Raw genomic sequence first — 24,197 nt, forward strand, 5'->3', positions numbered from 1 at the left:
TTTCCCGGTCTGACTGGTTGCTGTCAGTCTGACCAGAAGCCTAGGCTGGGTTCTCCCAGTCTGACCAGTGCCCTGGGCTGGGTTCTCCCAGTCTGACCAATGGCCTGGACTGGGTTCTCCCAGTCTGACCAGTGTCCTGGGCTGGGTTCTCCCAGTCTGACCAGTGCCCTGGGCTGGGTTCTCCTAGTCTGACCAGTGCCCTGGGCTGGGTTCTCCCAGTCTGACCAATGGCCTGGACTGGGTTCTCCCAGTCTGACCAGTGTCCTGGGCTGGGTTCTCCCAGTCTGACTAATGGCCTGGACTGGGTTCTCCCAGTCTGACCAGTGCCCTGGGCTGGGTTCTCCCAGTCTGACCAGTGCCCTGGGCTGGGTTCTCCCAGTCTGACCAATGGCCTGGGCTGGGTTCTCCCAGTCTGACCAGTGTCCTGGGCTGGGTTCTCCCAGTCTGACCAGTGCCCTGGGCTGGGTTCTCCTAGTCTGACCAGTGCCCTGGGCTGGGTTCTCCCAGTCTGACCAATGGCCTGGACTGGGTTCTCCCAGTCTGACCAGTGTCCTGGGCTGGGTTCTCCCAGTCTGACTAATGGCCTGGACTGGGTTCTCCCAGTCTGACCAGTGCCCTGGGCTGGGTTCTCCCAGTCTGACCAGTGCCCTGGGCTGGGTTCTCCCAGTCTGACCAATGGCCTGGACTGGGTTCTCCCAGTCTGACCAGTGCCCTGGACTGGGTTCTCCCAGTCTGACCAGTGCCCTGGGCTGGGTTCTCCCAGTCTGACCAATGGCCTGGACTGGGTTCTCCCAGTCTGACCAATGTCCTGGACTGGGTTCTCCCAGTCTGACCAGTGCCCTGAACTGGGTTCTCCCAGTCTGACTAATGGCCTGGGCTGGGTTCTCCCAGTCTGACCAGTGCCCTGGGCTGGGTTCTCCTAGTCTAACCGGTGCCCTGGGCTGGGTTCTCCCAGTCTGACCAATGGCCTGGACTGGGTTCTCCCAGTCTGACCAGTGCCCTGGGCTGGGTTCTTCTAGTCTGACCAGTGCCCTGGGCTGCGTTCTCCTAGTCTGACCAGTGCCCTGAACTGGGTTCTCCCAGTCTGACTAATGGCCTGGGCTGGGTTCTCCCAGTCTGACCAGTGCCCTGGGCTGGGTTCTCCCAGTCTGACCAGTGCCCTGGGCTGGGTTCTCCCAGTCTGACCAATGGCCTGGACTGGGTTCTCCCAGTCTGACCAATGGCCTGGACTGGGTTCTCCCAGTCTGACCAATGGCCTGGACTGGGTTCTCCCAGTCTGACCAGTGTCCTGGGCTGGGTTCTCCCAGTCTGACCAATGGCCTGGACTGGGTTCTCCCAGTCTGACCAGTGTCCTGGGCTGGGTTCTCCCAGTCTGATTAATGGCCTGGGCTGGGTTCTCCCAGTCTGACCAGTGCCCTGGGCTGGGTTCTCCTAGTCTGACCAGTGCCCTGGGCTGGGTTCTCACAGTCTGACTAATGGCCTGGGCTGGGTTCTCCCAGTCTGACCAGTGCCCTGGGCTGGGTTCTCCTAGTCTGACCAGTGCCCTGGGCTGGGTTCTCCTAGTCTGACCAGTGCCCTGGGCTGGGTTCTCCCAGTCTGACTAATGGCCTGGGCTGGGTTCTCCCAGTCTGACCAGTGCCCTGGGCTGAGTTCTCCTAGTCTGACCAGTGCCCTGGGCTGGGTTCTCCCAGTCTGACCAATGGCCTGGACTGGGTTCTCCCAGTCTGACCAATGGCCTGGGCTGGGTTCTCCTAGTCTGACCAGTGCCCTGGGCTGGGTTCTCACAGTCTGACTAATGGCCTGGGCTGGGTTCTCCTAGTCTGACCAGTACCCTGGGCTGGGTTCTCACAGTCTGACTAATGGCCTGGATTGGATTCTCCCAGTCTGGCCAGTGATAAATACTGGGTTCTCCCCCCGTCTGGCCAGTCTCCTGGGCTGGGTTCTCCCAGTCTGACCATGCTCTCCTAAGGGGGTAGGCTGCTCTAGCCTGCCTCCCTCCCCCTTCCCAGGAATCTGAGGAATTTGCCCCTCCCCCTCATTCCTCTGGTGGCCCGGCCCTCCCCAGGGGGAGGGCAGGCTAAGGAAGGGGAAGGAGGGGGTGCCCAGTGAGGCCTGCTGGGTCTGGAGCAGGTGGGAAGGCCGAGGAGCCCTCCCTAGGCTGGGGAGATCGAGGCCCTCCTTCTTGGGGCATCCTGGAGAGGGCCTCAGGACGGCCCTCTGAGGGTAAGTCGCTTCTACCTGAGCCCCCATTTCCCTCCTAGTTAGCTGGCGTGAGGGGTCCTCTTGCTGGAATTCTGGATCCTGGCCTTTGGATGGCTGAGGAGGCTGGGGCTCTGCAGGCTCCTTCCCAGTGTCCATCTGACCCCTGCTGGCTACTTGGGGGACCTCTTCTGCTGGCCATGGCTCTTGGGGGGCTCCCCTCAGCACCACCAACAATAATAGCAGACAGGAGAGCTTTGCAAAGATCTCAGCGTTCTTTATACATAGATGCCCTCGCTAGCATTCTCTTGGTCAAGGACTTTCAGCGGTTAGGGGGCTCTGTGGAGTCCAAGTTCCGGGTTCTGGCCTGTTTGGTCTCTGCACTCTGTTCTAGGTCAGCTGGGTTTTGAGTTCCCTTTGGGCTCTGCACTCTGGGTTCTGGGCTCTCTCTCCTGGGCTTTTTTCAGTTGGTGAATTCTCCCTGGGTTCTCTGTTCTAGGTCTTAGGGGCTCTGAATTCTGCCTGGGCTCTAGTCTCTGTGCCTCTGGGTTTTATCTGGCCTCTTGGTTGTGGCGAGGGACGTTCTGGGCTCTGACGTGGGCCCGGGCCGCGCTTGGAGCTTCGGAATTTCTCTAGTCATCGTGTATTGATTGGACGTGGAGATGTTTTCCTCTCTGATTTCGGCTGGGTTCTGAACTCTGAATCACGCCGGTCTCTGGTTTCTGGGCCCAAGCTCATTGATTTCCAGAGCCCGTGGGGACGGAGAGATCATTCCCGTCCAAGTCTCACTTCCTGGATGAGGCTATTTGGGCTCTGAATTTTCTGGGTCCTGGGCTCTGGCAGGGGCCTGGGGAAGAGAAGGAGGCTGGTCAGAGGCGGCTGCCTCGAAGGGAAGAGGAGAAGGAGCCATGGAGGGGACGGGCCTTACCTGGGCCTCCCGGGTCCTTCAGGATTGGCTGCTAATCCGTTCAGGAGCTGTTCTGTTAGAGACAGATTATCTGGATTTCTTCCCTTTCTCCTCCAGGGGTTCCTGTACCCCACCCCAACCAGATGCAGGAGAACCTCCTGCTCAAGCAAGTCACCCAAGAAACCCTTCCCAGGGCCGAGCCGCTTTCCTCCAGGGACCCAGACATCTGAGGCCCACCTGGGACCCTCCTTCGGGTCCTAGTATGCAGCCCCCCCCCCCCAACACTGCTCCCTTTTCAGAACTGACTCTGGTGCCCTTCACTCACCCAGCTGCCCCTAGTCTGAGCTGAGTCCCAGGGGACAGTGACAAAGGAGCCAATCCGAGGGATGACAAATTGGGGCTGGAGCCTTGGCAGGTGCAAGAGAGATGAAGAGGAGCCTGGGGTCTGGGAAGAAGCAAATGGCAGAGCCGCGGAACATGAGTCAGGGCCAGAAGGGATTCTCTCTAATTCCTTCATCTGCCAGATGAGGAAATCAAAGTTCCCCAAATGGCAATGATTTGCCCAATTGGAGACAGGGAAGCAGGAGCAAAGATGGGCCTTGATTCCAGGGCACTCGCCTTCCAGCCCCAGGAGGCTGAGGGGCTCTTCTTCCCTTCGGAGGTATAGTAGAGAGCTCTCTATGGTGTTGAGGAAAGAGCCCTGGGCTAGTGGTCAGATATCACAAATGGGCTCTACAGCCGGGTAAATAACTTCTTGGAACCTCAGTCTCTTCATCTATCAAAAGGAGGGAATTGGCCTTAATGGTTTGTAAAGGTCCTTCCATCTCTGGTTTTCTGGGTCAACGTCCTGGATCAACCTTTCCTGATCCAATCAGGCCTCCTCTTGTCCCCTGCACACACGGGCTCATCTCTCCTGTTGCACCTCATATCTAAGGCAGCCAGGTGGTCCAGTGGCTAGAACCCTGGACCCGGAGGCAGGAAGACCTGAAGGCAGATGTGGCCTCAGACACTTCCTAGCTATGGCCACCGGGCAAGGCAGCCATCATGTCCTGGAGCTTCATTTTCTCCAGCCTAAATAGTCCCAGGTTTTTCAGTGGATCTTCTTCTAACATGGACGTCTCTTGCTTGTGTGTATTCTTCCATGTGTGTTTGGGTGGTGGGAGCAGGGGGTGAGTCCTGCTGATCAAGAACCTCCTGCTTAATTGGTTTTCCCTGGTACGATTCTAAGAGCATTGGTTCTGAGGTAGAAAGATGGGTTCAAAGCAAGCCTGTTAACTCTGGAGGCAGGGAAGCAAGCAGACTGACCTTGGGCAGTAGAGAAGAGAGCCAGCTATGGAAGAATCCAGCCATTGAGAGGGGATACTATTCCTTTCCTCTGGGGGAATAGGGGTTATCTCCCTCCTTTCCCTTTTCTTTTTTTCCTGGGTAAGGTCAGGCCCATTAGATGGTAAACTCCTTGAGGGCAGAGACTGTCTTTCATCTTATTTGTACCCCCAGTGCCCAATTCCTGGAACATAATAGGCACTTAATAAATGTTAATTGACTGATGGATTGACTGACTTTTCCCTCAATTTACTGTGATTCTTTGTGGCCCAGAAGTCAATACTTCACCCCAAAGAGTGAGAGTAGGTAGCTTTGAGACTGAGACAGGAGAAAAGGGAACCAGTTATGGATTAGAGAAAGAATTAATCCTGGCAATTGGCAGTCAGGCTATGGAGAGTAGCAAGGCCAGTGAAACCAGTTGAGTGAACTGCCTAGCAGGCATTCACCCAAGGGAAATAACATGAGGATACCAAAGGAAGAGAAAGGCTATCAGGTCAAGCAGTGCTGGGGCCAAACGTGCCTCACCTACATATATATACTTTATAAGTGTGACTCAGTTCATTAATTTGCTAAGGACTGACTTAAAGAAGAGCCACACACCAGCGGGGGCTTCTGAGCATTTGTTTTAGGAGCTTGGATCCACATAATATCTTGAACTATGGATAGAAGTTACTCCCCGTGGAAGGTCAAATTTGATAAGTAGCTTAGAAGGGACCCTAAATAAGGTTCCCTGTCATCAGCTCTGACATTCTGTGTTCTAAGGTCACTCTTTGTTCTGATATTCTAGATTATATGTTTTATAGTCATTTGAGAAGTAATATCCTATCTTTAAAGATCTCTCTTAACTCAGACATTCTAGGTTCTAAAGTCCCACCTGGACATTCTAGGTTCTGAAGTCCCACCTGGACATTCTAGGTTCTAGGGTCCCACCTGGACATTCTAGGTTCTAGGGTCCCACCTGGACACTCTAGGTTCTAAAGTCCCAGCTGGACATTCTAGGTTCTGAAGTCCCAGCTGGACATTCTAGGTTCTGAAGTCCCAGCTGGACACTCTAGGTTCTAAATTCCCAGCTGGACATTCTAGGTTCTGAAGTCCCAGCTGGACACTCTAGGTTCTGAAGTCCCAGCTGGACATTCTAGGTTCTGAAGTCCCAGCTGGACATTCTAGGTTCTAAAGTCCCACCTGGACATTCTAGGTTCTGAAGTCCCAGCTGGACACTCTAGGTTCTAAAGTCTCAGCTGGACATTCTAGGTTCTAAAGTCCCAGCTGGACATTCTAGGTTCTGAAGTCCCAGCTGGACATTCTAGGTTCTGAAGTCCCACTCAGCTCTGCTGTTCCCTTGTCTAGGGGTCCTTCCAACTCCAATGGCCTCTGTTCAGAGGACCGTTCTAGTTGTGGTCTTTTCTGCTCTAAAAGCCCTCTCAGCGCTGATATCCCAGGGTAAATATAAATAGCTCTCAGCCCGCCCCTTCTCTTTCCAGTGTGGGGGTTGGTTTCTGTGAACTCTAAGAGCCCTTCTGGTGCTGAGTGTCCCCACCTGCATTTCAGTTAAGTGGGCAAGGAGCAAGTGTGTGTGTGTGTGTGTAGGGGGGTTGTCAGGGGAGGGCACTCGGGTACACAGAGAAGTCAAATCCTTGAAATCAATAGCTGGCCACTCTTCAAACAAACAAGAGCTCAGGAAGCAAGAGAACACAGCCTCGCCTGGGCAAACAGGGCCGCCCGGCAGGAAGGGGGGAAGGACACCCTGTCAGCTCCAGCCAAATATGGAGCCAGGTCCAAGCAGCAAATGGAAGGGAGGCTGGGAGCCGGAGCTCCCTCAGGAGCTCAGGAAAGGGCTTGGGGGAGGAACCCTGACCAAGGAGAGAGCCAGAGAGCATCAGGATCTCTGTAAACAGCCATGCAGTCCCACAATCCCTTCGGCCACCACCAGTGATGGTGCAGCCGGCTCACAAAAGGGGCCACGGTGGGCACAGAAAGCCTGGGAGTGGCTCATGGACTGGGACGTTCATGGCCTAGGCTAGCTGACAATATCTGTCTCTCAGAATTAAAGGGTGGCAGAACTTGGAGGGAGCTTAGAACAGGGAATGTTAGAACAGGGGATGACCAAGTTGAGATGGAACTTAGAACAGGGAATGTTATAACAGGGGATGGCAGAGTTGAGATGGAACTTAGAACAGGGAATGTTAGAACAGGGGATGGCAGAGTTGGGAGGGAACTTAGAACAGGGAATGTTAGAACAGGGGATGGCAGAGTTGAGATGGAACTTAGAACAGGGAATGTTAGAACAGGGGATGGCAGAGTTGGGAGGGAACTTAGAACAGGAAATGTTAGAAGAGATGTCAGAGTTGAGATGGAGCTTAGCATAAAACAATTTTAGAACAGGGAATAGCAGAGCTGGGAGGGAGCTTAGAACAGAGAATGTTAGAACAGGAGATGGCAGAGCTAGGAGAGTCTTTAGAACAGGAGATGGCAGAGCTGGGAGAGTCTTTAGAACAGGAGATGGCAGAGCTGGGAGAGTCTTCAGAACAGAGAATGTTAGAACAGGGAATGGCAGAACTGGGAGAGTTCTTAGAACAGAGAATGTTAGAACAGATGGCAGAGCTAGGAGAGTCTTTAGAACAGACAATGTTAGAACAGGAGATGGCAGAGCTGGGACAGTCTTCAGAACAGAGAATGTTAGAACAGGGGATGGCAGAGCTGGGAGAGTCTTCAGAACAGAGAATGTTAGAACAGGGAATGGCAGAGCTGGGAGAGTCTTCAGAACAGAGAATGTTAGAACAGGGAATGGCAGAGCTGGGAGAGTCTTCAAAACAGAGAATGTTAGAACAGGGGATGGCAGAGCTGGGGGAGTCTTTAGAACAGACAATGTTAGAACAGGGGATGGCAGAGCTGGGACAGTCTTTTTAGAATAGAGAATGTTAGAACAGGGAATGGCAGAGCTAGGAGAGTCTTTAGAACAGGAGATGGCAGAGCTGGGAGAGTCTTTAGAACAGAGAATGTTAGAACAGGGAATGGTAGAACTGGGAGAGTCTTTAGAACAGAGAATGTTAGAACAAGGAATGGCAGAGCTGGGACAGTCTTTAGAACAGGGAATGTTAGAACAGGGAATGGCAGAGCTGGGATAGTCTTTAGAACAGGGAATATTAGAACAGGGAATGGCAGAGCTGGGAGAGCTTTAGGACAGAGAATGTTAGAACAGGAGATGGCAGAGCTGGGGGAGTCTTTAGAACAGACAATGTTAGAACAGGGAATGGCAGAGCTGGGGCAGTCTTTTTAGAACAGACAATGTTAGAACAGGGGATGGCAGAGCTGGGGGAGTCTTTAGAACAGACAATGTTAGAACAGGGAATGGCAGAGCTGGGGCAGTCTTTTTAGAACAGAGAATGTTAGAACAGGGAATGGCAGAGCTGGGGGAGTCTTCAGAACAGAGAATGTTAGAACAGGGAATGGCAGAGCTAGGAGAGCCTTTAGAACAGGAGATGGCAGAGCTGGGAGAGTCTTTAGAACAGACAATGTTAGAACAGGGAATGGCAGAGCTGGGAGAGTCTTCAGGACAGAGAATGTTAGAACAGGGAATGGCAGAGCTGGGGGAGTCTTCAGAACAGAGAATGTTAGAACAGGGAATGGCAGAGCTAGGAGAGCCTTTAGAACAGGAGATGGCAGAGCTGGGAGAGTCTTTAGAACAGACAATGTTAGAACAGGGAATGGCAGAGCTGGGAGAGTCTTCAGGACAGAGAATGTTAGAACAGGGAATGGCAGAGCTGGGAGAGTCTTTAGGACAGAGAATGTTAGAACAGGGAATGGCAGAGCTGGGAGAGTCTTCAGGACAGAGAATGTTAGAACAGGGAATGGCAGAGCTAGGAGAGCCTTTAGAACAGGAGATGGCAGAGCTGGGAGAGTCTTTAGAACAGACAATGTTAGAACAGGGAATGGCAGAGCTGGGAGAGTCTTCAGGACAGAGAATGTTAGAACAGGGAATGGCAGAGCTGGGAGAGTCTTTAGGACAGAGAATGTTAGAACCGGAGATGGCAAAGCTGGGAGGAAACTCAGAACAGGGAATGTCAGAGCTGAGGAGCACCTTAGAATAGGGAACATCAGAGCTGGGAGAGCCCTTACAGGTCACACAGAGTCCTATTTTACAGTTGGGACCATGATGGGCAAAACCCCAAAGTGAGATGAGGGCCTGGAAGAACAATGCCAGAGCTAGGTGGAGGACCCGGGGCCTTTTCTGCCACATCTGATGGCCCCTGAGAGTGGTGGGCCTCAAGGAGACAGAAGAGGTGCAGGGACTGCCAAGGTGAGTGCAGGGAGGCTGGCAATGCAGGCAGGTGGAATCACTCACCAGTTCGCTGTCCGGATTTCTCCTATGGGCCAGGTCAGGCCTTGGGGGCAAGGGGGGAGCCATGAGAGGGGAATTCCTGGGGCACATCTTGGGGAGACATTGGAGGGAATGAGCGCTGCCTTTCTCTCTCACTGCCCCTTCAGCTCCCAGCCCCCTCCCTTGGCCCATCCCCCCAACCCTTCCTCTCTCCCCGCTATCTGCTTTCCGGATGTCTCTGTCCCCTTTAGCTCTCTCTCGCGCCTGTTTCTTTCCTCTTATCTGGTCCCTTTCCCCGCCTCTCCTTTCCCCCGAACCACCTCTGTCCTCAGTCCAGATCTCACCTTCACTGCGGTCTCCTTGTCCTCTTGATCTGGCGAGGCCCCAGGGAAAGGCTGGATGGTCACAGGCTCCCAGCCCTGAATCACACATCTGCAGAATGGGCAGGTGCTGCCTGGGGATTTCTGGGAGTTGGAGGAGGAAATGGCGGTCGGTGACACAGGTGGTGGCCCCAGGGTGCACCCAAGTGGGGAAGGGGCGTTGGGTTGGGGAGATAGAGAGAGTGATAGAGAAAGGCACACAGGAAGAGAGCCCTGGCCCAGAGACACTGAGATGGAGAGATAGGGCTGGAAAGAATGAGGCAGAGGCAGACAGATATACAAAGACTGAGATGGAGGGAGTGATAGAGATCCCCACACTGGGAGAAAGAGTCTGGGGGGCAGCTGGGCAGCTCAGTGGATGGAGAGCCGGGCCTGGGTTCAAATCTGGCCTCGGGCACTTCCCAGCTGTGTGACCTTGGGCCAGTCACTTCACCCCCATTGCCTAGCCCTGACCACTCTTCTGTCTTGGAACCCATACACAGTATTAATTCCAAGATGGAAGGTATGAGCTCAGCTCCAATCCTCACCTGAGGAGAATAGAGAGATAATGAGCCAGAGACAGAGAAAGAGAATGAGAGATGAGAGCGAGAGGGGAAGGCTAAGAGGACACACTCAGAGAGATACATAACTGGGGGCAGGAGGTCCTGGGTTCAGATCTGGCCTTGGGCACTTCCCAGCTGTGTGACCCTGGACCAGTCACTTGACCCCCACTGCCTAGCCCTGACCACTCTTCTGTCTTGGAACCCATCCACAGTATTAATTCCAAGATGGAAGGTATGAGCTCAGCTCCAATCCTCACCTGAGGAGAATAGAGAGATAATGAGCCAGAGACAGAGAAAGGGAATGAGAGATGAGAGAGAGAGGGGAAGGCTAAGAGGACACACTCAGAGAGATACATAACTGGGGGCAGGAGGTCCTGGGTTCAGATCTGGCCTTGGGCACTTCCCAGCTGTGTGACCCTGGATCAGTCACTTGACCCCCACTGCCCAGCCCTCGTGGCCCTTCTGCCCAAGAGCCAGCACGAAGCGTCGCCTCTAAGCTGGAAAGGTGGGTTTTTAAATCCATCACAAGGAGAGAGGCAGGAAGGGAGACAGGCAGAGAAGCAAGGCCTCCCAAGGGGCGTACCTGCCAGCCCTCCAGACAGGGGTGGCACAGGAGGTGGCCGCAGGGCTTCAGGCGTGTGTCTTTGTCTCGCTCGGCACAAATCTTGCACAGTTCAAAGGTAGAGTTCATGGTACAATACAGCTGAAACTGTTCCTGGAGCAGACGGGACAAGAGGCAGCCTTAGAGCCCAGGCTCAGGCGGGACCCTCTGACCTCAGCCCATCACATTGCACCAAGCTGAGGTCCAGAGAGGGAGAAAGGACTTGCTTAGGCAGGAGGCTGGCCCCCAGATCTGCTAACTCTGGGCCTCAGTTTCCCCATCCGTAAAACGGGAGAGATGTAGGCTCTAAGGCTCTCTAAGGCTCAGCTCTGCTCCTCTGTTATTCCACGTTCTAAGAAACCCTCACAGGTTGTCCTTTTACCCATCCTGCTTTGCCAAACCTCCCTCAAAGCTGGATCGCTCTCACCGCTGGCTTCCTCTGCTCCTGCTCCCGTGATGCTGGAAGAGCCAGAGAGAATGATGAAACTGAGCAAACTCTCCCCAGTCGTGGAATCGGAGCTCAACACGGGCTTCCAAACCTTCACTTCTTTTTAACCTCTCCTTTCTGTCTTAGTAACAACTCAAAGACAGAAGGGCAAGGGCTAGGCAAGCTGGGTTAAAATGACTTGCCCAGGGTCACACAGCTAGGAGGAGTCAGACCAGATTTGAAGCCAGCTCCTCTTGACTCCACACCTAGCTCTCAATCCACTGAGCCACCCAACAGCTCTTTTTCTCAAACCTCTCATTTCTGTCCTTCTTCCACAGGATTCTCATGACTTTAGTGAGAAAATCAAACCCAAGTGTTGTAAATTGCCTTTTCTCCACATCTCAGAAACAGTTAACATTATTCTCCTGTCCCTGCCTCCCCCCTTCTCCTTCTTTATTGGAGTCTCTGATAAAGATGTAGATTTTCTGGGGTAGCTGGATGACTCAATGCATTGAGAGCCAGGTCTAGAGATGGGAGATCCTGGGTTCAAATCTGACCTCAGATACTTCCTAGCTTTGTGATCCTTGGCAAGTCATCCTCATTATCTATCCCTTTCTGCTCTTCTGCCTTAGAACTGATACTTAGTATTGATTCTAAGATAGAAGGTAAGGAAGGAAGAAGGAATTAAGGAAGGAAGGAAAGAAAGGAAGAATGAAAGAAAGAAAAGAAGGAAGGAAGGGAAGAGGGGAGGAAGCAAGAAAAGAAAGAAAAAAGGAAAGAAAAGAAGTAAGGAAAAATAAGAAAAGAAAGGAAGAAAAAAGGAAAGAAGGAAGAAAGGAAAGAAAGAAAAGAAAGAAGTAAAGAAAGAGAAAGAGAGGAAGAAGGAAGAAGAAGAAAATTAAAAAGGCAGGAAGAAAGAAAAGGGAGGAAGGAAGGAAGAAGGAAGAAAAAGAAAGGAAGGAAGAAAGAAGGAAAAGAAGAAACAAAAGGAAAGAGAAAGAAGGAAGGAAAGAAAGGAAGAAAAAGGGAAGGAAGGAAGAAGGAAATAAAGAAAGGAGAGAAGGAAAGGAAGGAAAAAAGGAAGAAAGAAAGAAGGAAAGAAAAAGGAAGAAAGAAAAAGGAAGAAAGAAGAAAGGAAAAAGAAAGAAGGAAAGGAAGGAAGAAAAGGGAAGGAAGAAGGAAAGGAAGAAAGGAAGAAGGAAGGAAAGAAGGAAGAAAAGGGAAGGATGAAAGAAGGAAATAAAGAAAGGAGGGAAGGACAGAAAGGAGAAAAAGAAGAAAGAAAAAGGAAGAAAAAGAAAGGAAGGAAGGAAGAAAGAAGGAAAGGAAGAAAGAAGAGAAAAGAGAAAGAAGGAAGAAGGAAGGCAAGAAAGGAAGGAAGAAGGAAAGATAGGAAAAAAGGAAGAAAGAACAAGGAAAAAGAAGGAAAGAAAGGAAGAAAAAGGAAGAAAGAAAAGGAAAGAAAGGAAGAAAAGGGAAAGAAGGAAGGAAGGAAGAAAAGAAAGAAGGAAACAAAGGAAGGAAAGAAGGAAAGAAAGGAAGAAAAGGGAAGGAAGAAAGAAGGAAAGAACGAAAGGAAGAAGGAAGGAAAGAAGGAAGAAAAAGAAAATTAAAAAGGCAGAAAGGAAGAAAAAAGAAAGAAAGAAAGAAAAGGTAGGGAAGGAAGAAAGGAAAAAACTATCTCATAGGCTCTGCTTCCCTGGTAAGTTTGGCTTTGTCTGAGGCTCAGGCTATCTCAGGCTTTCAGTTTGACCAGGAGAAAACAGTCTCCAGCCTGGGACAAGGGGACCAGTCAGGACTGCAGCCCCAGCCAGGACAGCGACCCCCTCCCCACCGTCTAGTGGGAGAGAGTGAGAACTTTGTTGTTGAGTTGTTTCAGTTGTGTCCGGCTCTTGGAGAGCCCATCTGGGATTTTCTTGGCAGAGATCCTGGAGTGGTTTGCTATTTCCTTCTCTAGCTTACTTTACAGATTAGGAAACTGGGGCACTCGGGGTGAAATGACTTGCCCAGCTGAGGCTGGATTTGAACCCTGAGCCTTCTTGACTGTGGGCCTGATGCTCTATCGACTGCACCCCAGAGCCGCCCAGAGTGAGGACTGCTGGTAAGGAAAGTAAGAGTACCAGCTGAATTGGCACTAACAAGGCCAGTGGGTGTTGTGTTGCCACAAAACAGTGTGCTGCCCAGGGCCCTCCCTGGTCATTCCCCTTCCTCCTCGGGCCAAGAGAAGCAGCAGCTTATCCTCTCCGGAAGTCCAGAACTGGGCGGATGCCAGCAAAAGCTCTGTTGAAGTTAACAGCGTGGATGTGTTGAATGTGACTCCTGAGGAGTCTGCTAGCCAGATGAAGCTAATGGATAGAGCAGGACTTAATCAGCCTGATATGGGTGGAGCAAGAATGACTGCCTCTGTGCTGACTCTGCAAGGCCCTAAAATATAAGGGCAGGGTTCAAATGTGGCCTCAGACACTTCCCAGCTGTGTGACCCTGGGCAAGTCACTTCACCCCCATTGCGCAGCCCTTCCCGCTCTTCTGCTTTGGAACCAATTCACAGTATTGATTCTCAGATGGAAAATAAGGGTTTAAAAACAAAAAAGGATGGAAAATCTGAACCAGAGTGTGAAGGTAGAAGCTTCTAGAACTCCAGGATCTTCATTCTTGCGTGTCTGGCAAACACAGCCCTGTCAGATAGACTCGTAAGTGAGTCCAGGCTCCCGTAACCAAAAAGAGACCCTAGTTTGGGGCTAGATGGCCAGTAAAAGGTTCTGCCCCGCCGGGGGCATCTCTCCTGGAGGTACAATGAGCCCCTTGATTGAATCAGAAAGGAAAACCAGGCTGGGATGAATAAAGCCAGAATCAGTCAGACCTCAGGATGAGGCTTTTTTAGAAGCTAAACTTACTAAAGTAATCCTCTCTAGGGTTGGGGGCAGGGAGAACAGGAGCGAAGGCAGAGCAAACAGCAGAGCAGGACCCTACGAGCAGGGGTCCTTGGACCACCGGTCTGAGAAGAATCCGGCCTATGTGGCCTGGCTGAAAGTCTCCCACCCCTGTCTGCAGCTCTCGAGGTGATCATCATAGATTTCCTGGTCCATCTTGAGTTCCCTCCTGAGAAACCTTTTTTATCTGGGCTTGGGGAAGGTCAAATTGTTTATCTTCCGTTGTTTTAAGGGTTTAATTTATCTTAACAAACAGTGATAACCACCCCCCATCCCTATGGATATTGCACTTATTAGAAATGGGATTGGTCAGAAGCAAGGGATAGAGGCTGGGGGAAAACATCCTCAGTGGAAAGCTATTTCACCAGAATTCCTATCTCTGTCTTTGACTGGGGGCTCAGAGCTAAGAAAAAAAGTGAAGAGATTTACAGATCCTTAAATATCACTTGTCAGAGTGGAGAAGAAGCAGGTGTGGGCAGGGAGTCATTAGTAAAGTGAGGGACAAAATCATAGCGCTTACCCTACCCGCCCTTTAATGCCACTATAGTACTTATACACACTCATTTTGTTGGGTCTGGCCCTCTCCACTGCCTGGAGATCCTTTTATTCTTCCACAAACCCCCTCTCACCTACCTCCTCTTTTCTCACGCCCCCGCCCCCCCCCCCCATCCATCTCCATCCCTTTTGCTCTGTGCAGATAAACTGGATGAAGATGTTTAGGATCTGTTGCATGGGACCTCCCTCATCTCTCTCCTCACTTTAGCCGTCCCTGTTCCCTCTGTTCATAACCAAACTTAGAGGGAGGTCATTGGAATGAAGAGGAGTCAGGGAAGGCTTCCTGAGGAAGGCAGGATTTTAGTTGGGACTTAAGAGAAGCCAGGGAGGTCAGAGAGGGGAGGAGGGAGAGTGTTCCAGGCTTGGAATGCCCAGAGACAAGAGCTGAGGTGGATGGGCTGTCTAGTTTGCTCTTCTCCTTTCCATACTATCTGCTTCTGGCCCTTCCTGACACATGCCATCCCTTCACGTATGGATGGCCTTGCACTGGTCCTCCCTTCCTCAGACTGAGTCCTTTTTCACCTCTGTTCTTTCAATCTCTAGATTCCCTCAACTCCTAGATCAGCCACCATGTTCCACATGAATTATGATCATGGCAGCTGGAATGAGGATGTGAGTTCAAATCTAGCCTTAGATGCTTTCTAGCTGTGTGACCCTGAGCCAGCTTCAATTTCCTCATCTGTGAAATGGGGATAATGATAGCACCTACCTCAGTTTACTCATCTGTAAAATCCTATCACTCAAGTATAGGAAGCAGTTAGGCAGCACAGTGGATAGAATGCTAGGACCAGAGTCAGGAAGACCCAAATTCAAATCTGACCTCAGACAACTAGCTGTGTGAATCTGGGCAATCATCTAATCCTGTTGGCCTCAGTTTCCTCATCTGTAAAATGAACTGGAGGAGGAAATGGCAAACCAGTCCAGGATCTCTGCCAAGAAAACTCCAAATGGGGTCCCAAAGAGTCAGACGTGACTGCAATGGCCGCACCCCACAGGGTTGTGCAAAGGTCAGATGAAATAATCATTGTAAAGTGCTTCGCACGGTGCCTGGCACATAGTAAGTGTTATTAGATACTGTTAGAGCGCACATTGACAGAGCACAAAACCCTGTGCAACAATTGATCCTCACAACAACACCGGCCTTTTATTATCCCCACTTTACAGCTGAGGAAACTGAGGCAAATAAATGAATTGCTCAGGTTACACAGCTCGTAAAGTGTCTGAAACCACATCAGAATTCAGGTCTTCCTAAGATACCAGGTCCAGCACCCTGTCTATGTGTCACCAAACTGCCCAGGTATTATTATTATTGTTATTGTTATCTGCCTTGGAATTATTTGCATATTTTTTGTGTCCATGTTATCTGCCCAGATAGTATGGAAGCTTGGGGAGTGGAAATGGTTTTTCTCTGTCTTTGTAGCCCCAGCCCAGAGGCCTGGTGGATGTAGGGGCCACAGAAGGGCCCACTAATTAAATGGGGAGAGCTCCTTCCACTCTGATAATCCAGGGTTGATTTTCTAAGGCCCCTCCGAGCTCCGACATTTGCTGTCCTCAATTTCCTCCCAGCTCTGATACTTTCTGTTCTAAGGTTCTTCCCTGTTCTAAGCTCCCTCCCAGCCTTAATATTCCTTGTTCTAAGGCTCCTCCCAGCTCTGATATGCCATGGCCCAAGAGTCTTCCCTGTTCTAAGCTCCCTTCCAGCCTTAACATTCCTTGTTCTAAGGCTCCTCCCAGCTCTGAGATGCCATGGTCTGAGTCTTCCCTGTACTAGACTCCCTCCCAGCCTTGACATTCCTTTTTCTAAGGCTCTTCCCAGCTTGGATATGCCATGGTCTAAGAGTCTTCCCTGTTCTAAGCTCCCTCTCAGCTCTGATGCTTTCTGTTCTAAGTTTCTTCCCTGTTCTAAGCTCCCTTCCAGCCTTGACATTCCTTTTCCTAAGGCTCTTCTCAGCTTGGATATGCCATGGTCTAAGAGTCTTCCCTGTTCTAAGCTCCCTCTCAGCTCTGATGCTTTCTGTTCTAAGCTCCCTTCCAGCCTTGACATTCCTTTTTCTAAGGCTCCTCCCAGCTCGGATATGCCATGGTCTAAGAGTCTTCCCTGTTCTAAGCTCCCTCTCAGCTCTGATGCTTTCTGTTCTAAGCTTCTTCCCTGTTCTAAGCTCCCTTCCAGCCTTGACATTCCTTTTTCTAAGGCTCCTCCCAGCTCGGATATGCCATGGTCTAAGAGTCTTCCCTGTTCTAAGCTCCCTCTCAGCTCTGATGCTTTCTGTTCTAAGCTTCTTCCCTGTTCTAAGCTCCCTTCCAGCCTTGACATTCCTTTTTCTAAGGCTCCTCCCAGCTCGGATATGCCATGGTCTAAGAGTCTTCCCTGTTCTAAGCTCCCTCTCAGCTCTGATGCTTTCTGTTCTAAGCTTCTTCCCTGTTCTAAGCTCCCTCCCAGCAATGACATTCTTGGTCTAAGCTCCCTCCCAGCCTTGACATTCCCCATTCACAGTTCCTTCCTAGCTCTGACTTCCCCCATTCTAAGATTCCTCCCTGCTCTAAGTTCCCTCCCAGCTCTGCCACCCCTGTTCTAAGGGCCCTTCTAGCCCTAACATTCCACGTTCTCTACTCTCAGGGCCTTTTGGCACCAGCACCCTAAAAAGGGGGGCTTTGGGAGGAGAAGACTGACCGGAGATGCCAGGCCCCTGCTGACTGGTTGTGGAGCAGGTGGGAGCTCCCAGGGGTGTCTCGGGGTAGCTTACCTGGGAGACCTCGATGTGTCTGTGGTCCTTAAGTTCTTCCAGCTCAGACAGGTCTGGATTCACCATCTTCCCATCTGGATAGAGGTAACTGAGGGGACAGGACAGTGTGGAATTGTGGGGAGCAGGGAACGGGGGAGGGGGTTCACAAGGCCTCCAAGAGCAGCCTGGGTGAACACTAGAACCTTCCCATACTAGGTGGCCCCTTCCATCATCCCTCGGCTCTCCAGTGTCCTTCTCCTAGCAATGCCCTCCTCTGGGAAGTCCGCCTAGAGCCCTCCCTCTTTGGGGGACATTGTCCTGGTAGGGGCTCTCTGAGGGGGGCCTCTCAGAGGATGAGGCACGCGGGGCTCTTAGGGCAAGAGGGGAAATGTGTCCCTGAGTGTCCCAGAGACCGAGGAAGGGAGCAGATTCAGAGTTCCAGAGTCAGTTCCAGGCAGCCGCTGGATGTTCAGAGTGGGAGAACCTGAGAGCTAAGGTGGGGGGCCTTTAGACCCCAGAACGTCATAGACGGAAGAGCCCGGAACGTCTTGGTGCTTCAGAGGGAAGCAGAACCATGCAGTGCCGATAGGGACAGAACCTGGCATTAAGGCTTGCAAAAATGCTTTGTAAAGATCATCTCGTTCCGTGCCCTGCAACAGCCCTGAGATGTAGGTCCTGTCGTTATTCCCATTTGACAGAGGAGGACATGGAGGCAGACAGGTGAAGGGACTTGTCCAGGGTCACGCGGCTAGGACTACTCAGAGATGGAAGGCAGCCTCGGATCGTGGATGGTTAGAACAAGAAGGGCCCTTAGAACACGGAGAGGCAGGCCTTGGGAGCAGGGAGACTTCTGGTCAGAGTTTTAGAGCTGGAAGGGTCCCTGGACATCGTCTCGGCCAGCCTCCCTTCTGGGACAGAGGTGGAAACTGAGGGCAGCCAGCATTCTGGGCTCAGACACAGTCTTCCCATTGAATGGAGAGGTCCACCCCCTGGTGGAGGTCGCTGGTAATCGGAGGACAAAGAACTGATGGGAAGCCTCCGGTGCCTCTCTAGACCCCTTGGAAACCCAAGCCAAGGCCTTCGTTTGACAGCGGAGGAAACTGAGGCCCGCAGAAGGGAAATGACTTATCCACAGTCACCTAGTAGCCGCAGAATGTTGACCTGGGAGGTGTCTAAGAGACAGTCTGGGGGCAGCCCTCATTTAAAGAGGAGGAAACAGGCCAGAGAGAGGGGCAGGCCAGGACTGGCACCTCAGGCAGGGAAGAGGGGACGGGACTCACAAGCCTTTCTTCTGGCCTTCCCTCAGGGCCTGGAAGAGTGGTTTGTTCAGAGAAGGAATCGACTGTAGAACCTGGCCGTGCTCACTCACGTGGCCGATGGCCCACTGGCCCAGGCGGGTACAGCTCAGGCGGAAGATGTAGCTTATGGAGGAAAGGTCGGGGTTAGGGTGTCCCCCCCAGGACCCCAGTTCCTGCCCTGGTCCCAACGACAGTCCTCAGTCCCGTCTAGGGAACCCAGGCATCCCCCGTCTCCCCCAAGCTGCATGTTCTTATCCTCCCGGCCCCGGCCCTTTCCTGGAGTCGCTCACCTGCCAGGCTTGTCCAGGTAGGTCTGCAGGCGGGCCTTCACCTCCGCGTAGGTGATGAAGGCCATGTAGCCAGGGTGCGTAACTGCCAACAGGGTCCAGTTCTTGAGCAGAGACGACCAGGGCTGGGAGGGAGTGCAGAGGTGAGAGGAGGGAGCCCTCTTTCCTCCTTAGAGGCTAGGGCATCCTGATTCCCCAGCCCTCACTGCCTTCTGGGACCCAGGCACCCTGATCTCCCAGCTTCTGTTCATCCAGGGACCCAGGCACCCTGATCTCCCAGCTTCTGTTCGCCTAGGGACCCAGGCACCCTGATCTCCCAGCTTCTGTTCATCTAGGGACCCAGGCACCCTGATCTCCCAGCCCCTGGTCACCTAGGGACCCAGGCACCCTGATCTCCCAGCTTCTGTTCATCTAGGGACCCAGGCACCCTGATCTCCCAGCTTCTGTTCATCTAGGGACCCAGGCACCCTGATCTCCCAGCTTCTGTTCACCTAGGGACCCAGGCACCCTGATCTCCCAGCTTCTGTTCACCTAGGGACCCAGGCACCCTGATCTCCCAGCTTCTGTTCACCTAGGGACCCAGGCACCCTGATCTCCCAGCTTCTGTTCATCTAGGGACCCAGGCACCCTGATCTCCCAGCTTCTGTTCATCTAGGGACCCAGGCACCCTGATCTCCCAGCTTCTGTTCATTTAGGGACCCAGGCATTCAGATCTCCCAGCTTCTGTTCACTTAGGGACCCAGGCATTCAGATCTCCCAGCTTCTGTTCACTTAGGGACCCAGGCATTCAAATCTCCCAGCTTCTGTTCATTTAGGGACCCAGGCATTCAGATCTCCCAGCTTCTTTTCACCTAGGGGCCCAGGCATCCTGGTCTCTCATCCCTCCCAACCCCCTCTGGGTCATCAATATCCCGATCCTACCAACCATCCCAGAGACCCAAACCTCCTGGAAGCTGGGCCCTCAGGGTCCGTCTGGCACCCCAGACCTGGAAAAGGCAGGTGAAGACTTCGAACTCAAAAACGGACACGTGGCCGCTGACCGTTAAGTCGATGGTGGATTTCAGGGCCTGACCCATAGGCCCAGGCTTCACAGGGTGGCAGGAGCTCAGAAGTGCCTCAAATTCTTCCCAGGGGACCACACACCTAGGAGGCCAGAGAGACTACACCACGACGCCCAAGGAGGGGAGGGACCGAGGGAGAAGACGCCTGGATCCTGGAGGTGAAAGGGCTCGTGGGTACCTCCCTGGACTTAACCTGCCCATCTTTAAAATGGAGTGTGGCCAGATGGTACCTGAAGTCCCAGCATTCTGTGTGAAGGCCCCTCCCCAATCTGATGGGCACTGTTCTAGGCTCCTCTGGACGCTGCCCTTCCTGGTTCTAAGCTCCCCTCCCCAATCTGATGGGCCCTGTTCTAGGCTCCTCTGGACACTGCCATTCCTGGTTCTAAGCGCCTCCCCAATCTGATGGGCCCTGTTCTAGGCTCCTCTGGACACTGCCCTTCCTGGTTCTAAGCGCCTCCCCAATCTGATGGGCCCTGTTCTAGGCTCCCCTGGACACTGCCATTCCTGGTTCTAAGCTCCTCCCCAATCTGATGGGCCCTGTTCTAGGCTCCTCTGGATGCTGCCCTTTGTAAACACCTTCCTGGTTCTAAGCTCCCCTCCCCGATCTGATGGGCCCTGTTCTAGGCTCCTTTGGACACTGCCATTCCTGGTTCTAAGCTCCTCCCCAATCTGATGGGCCCTGTTCTAGGCTCCTCTGGACGCTGCCATTCCTGGTTCTAAGCTCCCCCCAATCTGATGGGCCCTGTTCTAGGCTCCTTTGGACACTGCCATTCCTGGTTCTAAGCTCCTCCCCAATCTGATGGGCCCTGTTCTAGGCTCCTCTGGATGCTGCCCTTCCTGGTTCTAAGCTCCCCTCCCCAATCTGATGGGCCCTGTTCTAGGCTCCTCTGGACGCTGCCATTCCTGGTTCTAAGCTCCCCTCCCCAATCTGATGGGCCCTGTTCTAGGCTCCTCTGGACACTGCCATTCCTGGTTCTAAGCTCCCCTCCCCAATCTGATGGGCCCTGTTCTAGGCTCCTCTGGACACTGCCATTCCTGGTTCTAAGCTTCTCCCCAATCTGATGGGCCCTGTTCTAGGCTCCTCTGGACGCTGCCCTTCCTGGTTCTAAGCTCCCCTCCCCGATCTGATGGGCCCTGTTCTAGGCTCCTCTGGACACTGCCATTCCTGGTTCTAAGCTCCTCCCCAATCTGATGGGCCCTGTTCTAGGCTCCTCTGGATGCTGCCCTTTATAAACACCTTCCTGGTTCTAAGCTCCCCTCCCCGATCTGATGGGCCCTGTTCTAGGCTCCTTTGGACACTGCCATTCCTGGTTCTAAGCTCCTCCCCAATCTGATGGGCCCTGTTCTAGGCTCCTCTGGACGCTGCCATTCCTGGTTCTAAGCTCCCCCCAATCTGATGGGCCCTGTTCTAGGCTCTTCTGGACACTGCCATTCCTGGTTCTAAGCTCCTCCCCAATCTGATGGGCCCTGTTCTAGGCTCCTCTGGACGCTGCCATTCCTGGTTCTAAGCTCCCCTCCCCAATCTGATGGGCCCTGTTCTAGGCTCCTCTGGACACTGCCCTTCCTGGTTCTAAGCTCCCCATCCCAATCTGATGGGCCCTGTTCTAGGCTCCTCTGGACACTGCCATTCCTGGTTCTAAGCTCCTCCCCAATCTGATGGGCCCTGTTCTAGGCTCCTCTGGACACTGCCATTCCTGGTTCTAAGCTCCTCCCCAATCTGATGGGCCCTGTTCTAGGCTCCTCTGGACGCTGCCCTTCCTGGTTCTAAGCTCCTCCCCAATCTGATGGGCCCTGTTCTAGGCTCCTCTGGACGCTGCCCTTCCTGGTTCTAAGCTCCCCTCCCCAATCTGATGGGCCCTGTTCTAGGCTCTCTCCCAGCTCTGACTGTTGCCTGGTCTGGGGTGACAAGAGAGGGAGGACTGGATAAAGGGTCCTCGGGGGAGGGGGCGCCCCAGCTCACCTCTTCCCACAATTCTCTCTCCAAAATTCCTGAGCCTGGGGCTTGCTCAGCTGGTACGTGTGTCCGCAGTAGTGGCCGTCGGGGAACAGGGCTCTGAGCTCCGTGTGCATGTGACTGAAGATCAGGGACAGCTTGGTCAGCTTCCTCCTGGGCAAAGGCCAAGGCGCCGGCGTCAGGGGAGCGCCTCTCCCCTCCCCCCAGGGGCCGAATTCTCCCTGGGGCTTCCTGGGCGCCCCCCCCCCCCCCCCGCAGGGTCTAGGAGGTCCCCAGGGCAGCACCTTAGGGACCACAAAGCAAGGCAGCCGAGCCCGAGCCTGGCTCCATTTGCTCGGAGGAGCCAGGCGGGACTTGAATGCGGGTCTTCCTGGCTTTCGGGCCCGTTTTCTCTCTGTGTCTCCCCTTTGCCTCTCCTGGAGCGTCAGCAGGAACAAAAAACGGCCCAGGAGGCCTTGGGCTACCTCAGGGGGGTCCTGAGTCCAGAACGAGAGGGTCCCCCCCCCCCGGCTCTCTGGCCTGTCGGGTCACATCGAAAGGCGGCGCTTTAAGCGGGGCCTTCGGTAAAGCTGGAGATCCGGGCGGGGGGCCTGGGAAATGGAGGAACGGGGCATGGAGGCTGGAGGTTATTGGTTAGCCCAGAGATTAGACCTTTCCCCCAGCAGGGAGAGAGTGATAAGAAAAGACTTCCTCCTCCTGAAAGGAGTGGAGCCAGGCCTCGAGAGGGGCTCCGATGGGGCCTCAGATACTTCCTGGCTGTGTGACCCTGGGCAAGTCACGTCACCCCCCTTGCCCAGCCTTAGAACCACGATTTAGCCGCGATTCTGAGAGGGAAGGGAAGGGTTAAAAAAGTGATCAGAGGAAGGCCCAAGTGCAGGTAGTGAGCGGCCTGTCCGTGAAGGGTTCCTGTAGTAGAGGGTGTTCTGGTCCCGTAGCCCCTGGACTCGGCTAACATTCACAAATTTGCCCACGACGACCCTTTTCCTCCCCGCTTTGCAGGTGAGGCTGCGGTGAAGTGACTTGCCCAGGGTCACGCAGGGTTAGCCTCTCCAGGCGCTCCCTCGGCCCGCCCCCTCCTCACCTGCGGCTGGAGCCCTCCCAGAAGGCCTTGCTCCCTGCAGGGAAGAGGGCGGCCAGCTGCTGCCCCTTCTGGGCCAGGTTGCTCAGGTAGCCGGCCAGGAAGTCGGAGGCGCCGCCGGGCTCGTGGAGGCCTCCCTGGGCCAGCCTCTGGGCCTCGGCCACCTGCCGCAGGAGCCCCCTCATCTGCGGGAGCAGGTCGGCCAGCGAGGGCGGGCTGGGCTCCAGGTGCGGGTCTTGGCCCAGCGCGTGCTCCAGGTGCTCCAGGGCTCTGATGGCCCTGGCCAGGCTCTTCTGCTCCTTCCGGGCCCCCCAAGGGAGCCCCGGCCAGCCCAGGGAGGCCATGGAGCTCCGATCCCTGGACGCAGAAGGCTGAGAAATGCCCGCCCAAGGGTGTGGGCAGGAAGGGGAGGGTGGAGGCAGGCCCGGCGGGCACCCCACCTGACTTCCTGAGGACCGTGACCAGGAGAGCCCAGGGGTCAAGTCCTGGCGGCCTGCCTGGGGCCCCGGGGGGGGGAGCCCCCGGATTCTTGGGGAGAGCCGGCCTGGAGTCCCCAGGCAGAATGAGGCAGGGGCCCAGATTCTTCCATGCTGGGGGCTGGCGGGGGGAGGGGAGCCCACACGGAACCGGTGGAACCGGTGAGGGAGGCCCTGGCAGCAGGAGATGAGGGCCAGCGGCCACAAGGGGGCACTGCGTCCCTTTGCCCGGCCTTCCCTGCCAGGAGGGAGCCACACTTCAAAGGGAGGCAGAGCCCCTCGGCTAGCTGAGGTTATCCACAGACACATTGACAGGCTGTGTGACCTTGGCCGAGTCACTTCCCCCATTGCCTTGCCCTTACTGCTCTTCTGCCTTGGAACCAATACACAGTCGGGATTCTGAGATGGCAGGGAAGGGCTTAAACCGCCCCCCCCCTCCCCCAGTGGTGGTCAATACACACGTGCAGAGAGCCTACTACCAGGGTGAAAGGACTTGTCCAGGGTAGTACAGCTAATAAGTATCTGTGGGACCAGAGACTGGAGTGGTCTGCCATTTCCTTCTCCAGCCCATTTGACAGATGAGGAACCCGAGGTCAACAGGGTGAAGTGACTTGTCTAGGGTTACACAGCTTGTAACTGTCTAAAGCCACGTTTGAATTCAGGTCTTCCTGACTCCAGGCCGGTGTGCTATTTATTCACTGTGACACTTAGCTGCCCTAAAGGCAGGAAGACCTGAGGGCAAATCTGGATTCAGTCACTTATTTGTTGTGTAATCCTGGGCAAGCCACTTACCTGCTGCCTTCCTCAGTTTCCCCATCTGTAAAATGGGGATAATAAGAGCACCTCTCTCCCAGGGAGGATCAAAAAAGATAAATTGTAATGTAGTTGGCACAGTGCCTGGCACATAGTGGGCAATAAATGCTTGGTCTCCGCCTTTTCCTCTCCCTCATAGGAGCATACCACAAAGTAGAAAAAGAAAAGAGGATCAGGCTGTCCATGACCTCGAAATGCTTTTACACGTCCCTTGGATTTCCTTTCAGAAGTCTAAAGAATTCACCATGCAGCTTTCAAAGCCTTCCTCTTTGGTACTCAGAGGCACAAGGATGAATAAATATTGGACTTGTGATTTCATTAGGAA

The 24,197-nt window shown here is 53.6% G+C and overlaps 1 protein-coding gene across 2 annotated transcripts; it reads right to left on the reverse strand.

Annotated features, from left to right (window-relative positions):
* Positions 1 to 1,832: 1,832 nt before the first annotated feature.
* Positions 1,833 to 23,146, reverse strand: CBLC (Cbl proto-oncogene C). Of its 2 annotated transcripts, none has more exons than XM_056796366.1 (12): positions 22,587 to 23,146; positions 21,512 to 21,658; positions 19,477 to 19,633; positions 18,494 to 18,615; positions 18,186 to 18,326; positions 16,927 to 17,014; positions 10,253 to 10,384; positions 9,092 to 9,211; positions 8,772 to 8,858; positions 3,432 to 3,551; positions 3,128 to 3,174; positions 1,833 to 3,046 (listed from the first exon to the last, which is right to left on the reverse strand). In XM_056796366.1, the coding sequence occupies exons 1-12, from the start codon at positions 22,925 to 22,927 to the stop codon at positions 2,968 to 2,970; spliced, it is 1,581 nt and encodes a 526-aa protein (XP_056652344.1). In that variant the 5' UTR covers positions 22,928 to 23,146; the 3' UTR covers positions 1,833 to 2,967. The 2 variants fall into 2 exon arrangements, with proteins under 2 accessions (XP_056652344.1, XP_056652345.1); XM_056796367.1 differs by having other exon boundaries at positions 2,971 to 3,046; positions 3,128 to 3,179; positions 22,587 to 23,144.
* Between the last annotated feature and the right edge of the window lie 1,051 nt (positions 23,147 to 24,197).

Source organism: Monodelphis domestica, chromosome 4, assembly GCF_027887165.1.
Source record: "Monodelphis domestica isolate mMonDom1 chromosome 4, mMonDom1.pri, whole genome shotgun sequence".
Classification (NCBI taxonomy): domain Eukaryota; kingdom Metazoa; phylum Chordata; class Mammalia; order Didelphimorphia; family Didelphidae; genus Monodelphis; species Monodelphis domestica.

Coding starts and splice junctions, on each gene's coding strand:
- CBLC (XM_056796366.1), bottom strand. CDS start 22,927: ATGGCCTCCCTGGGCTGGCCGGGGCTCCCTTGGGGGGCCCGGAAGGAG. Junction 17,015..18,185: donor GAAGGCCAGAAGAAAGGCTT/GTGAGTCCCGTC, acceptor CTGTCCCCTCAG/TTACCTCTATCCAGATGGGA. Junction 10,385..16,926: donor GACACATCGAGGTCTCCCAG/GTAAGCTACCCC, acceptor CGTCTGCTCCAG/GAACAGTTTCAGCTGTATTG.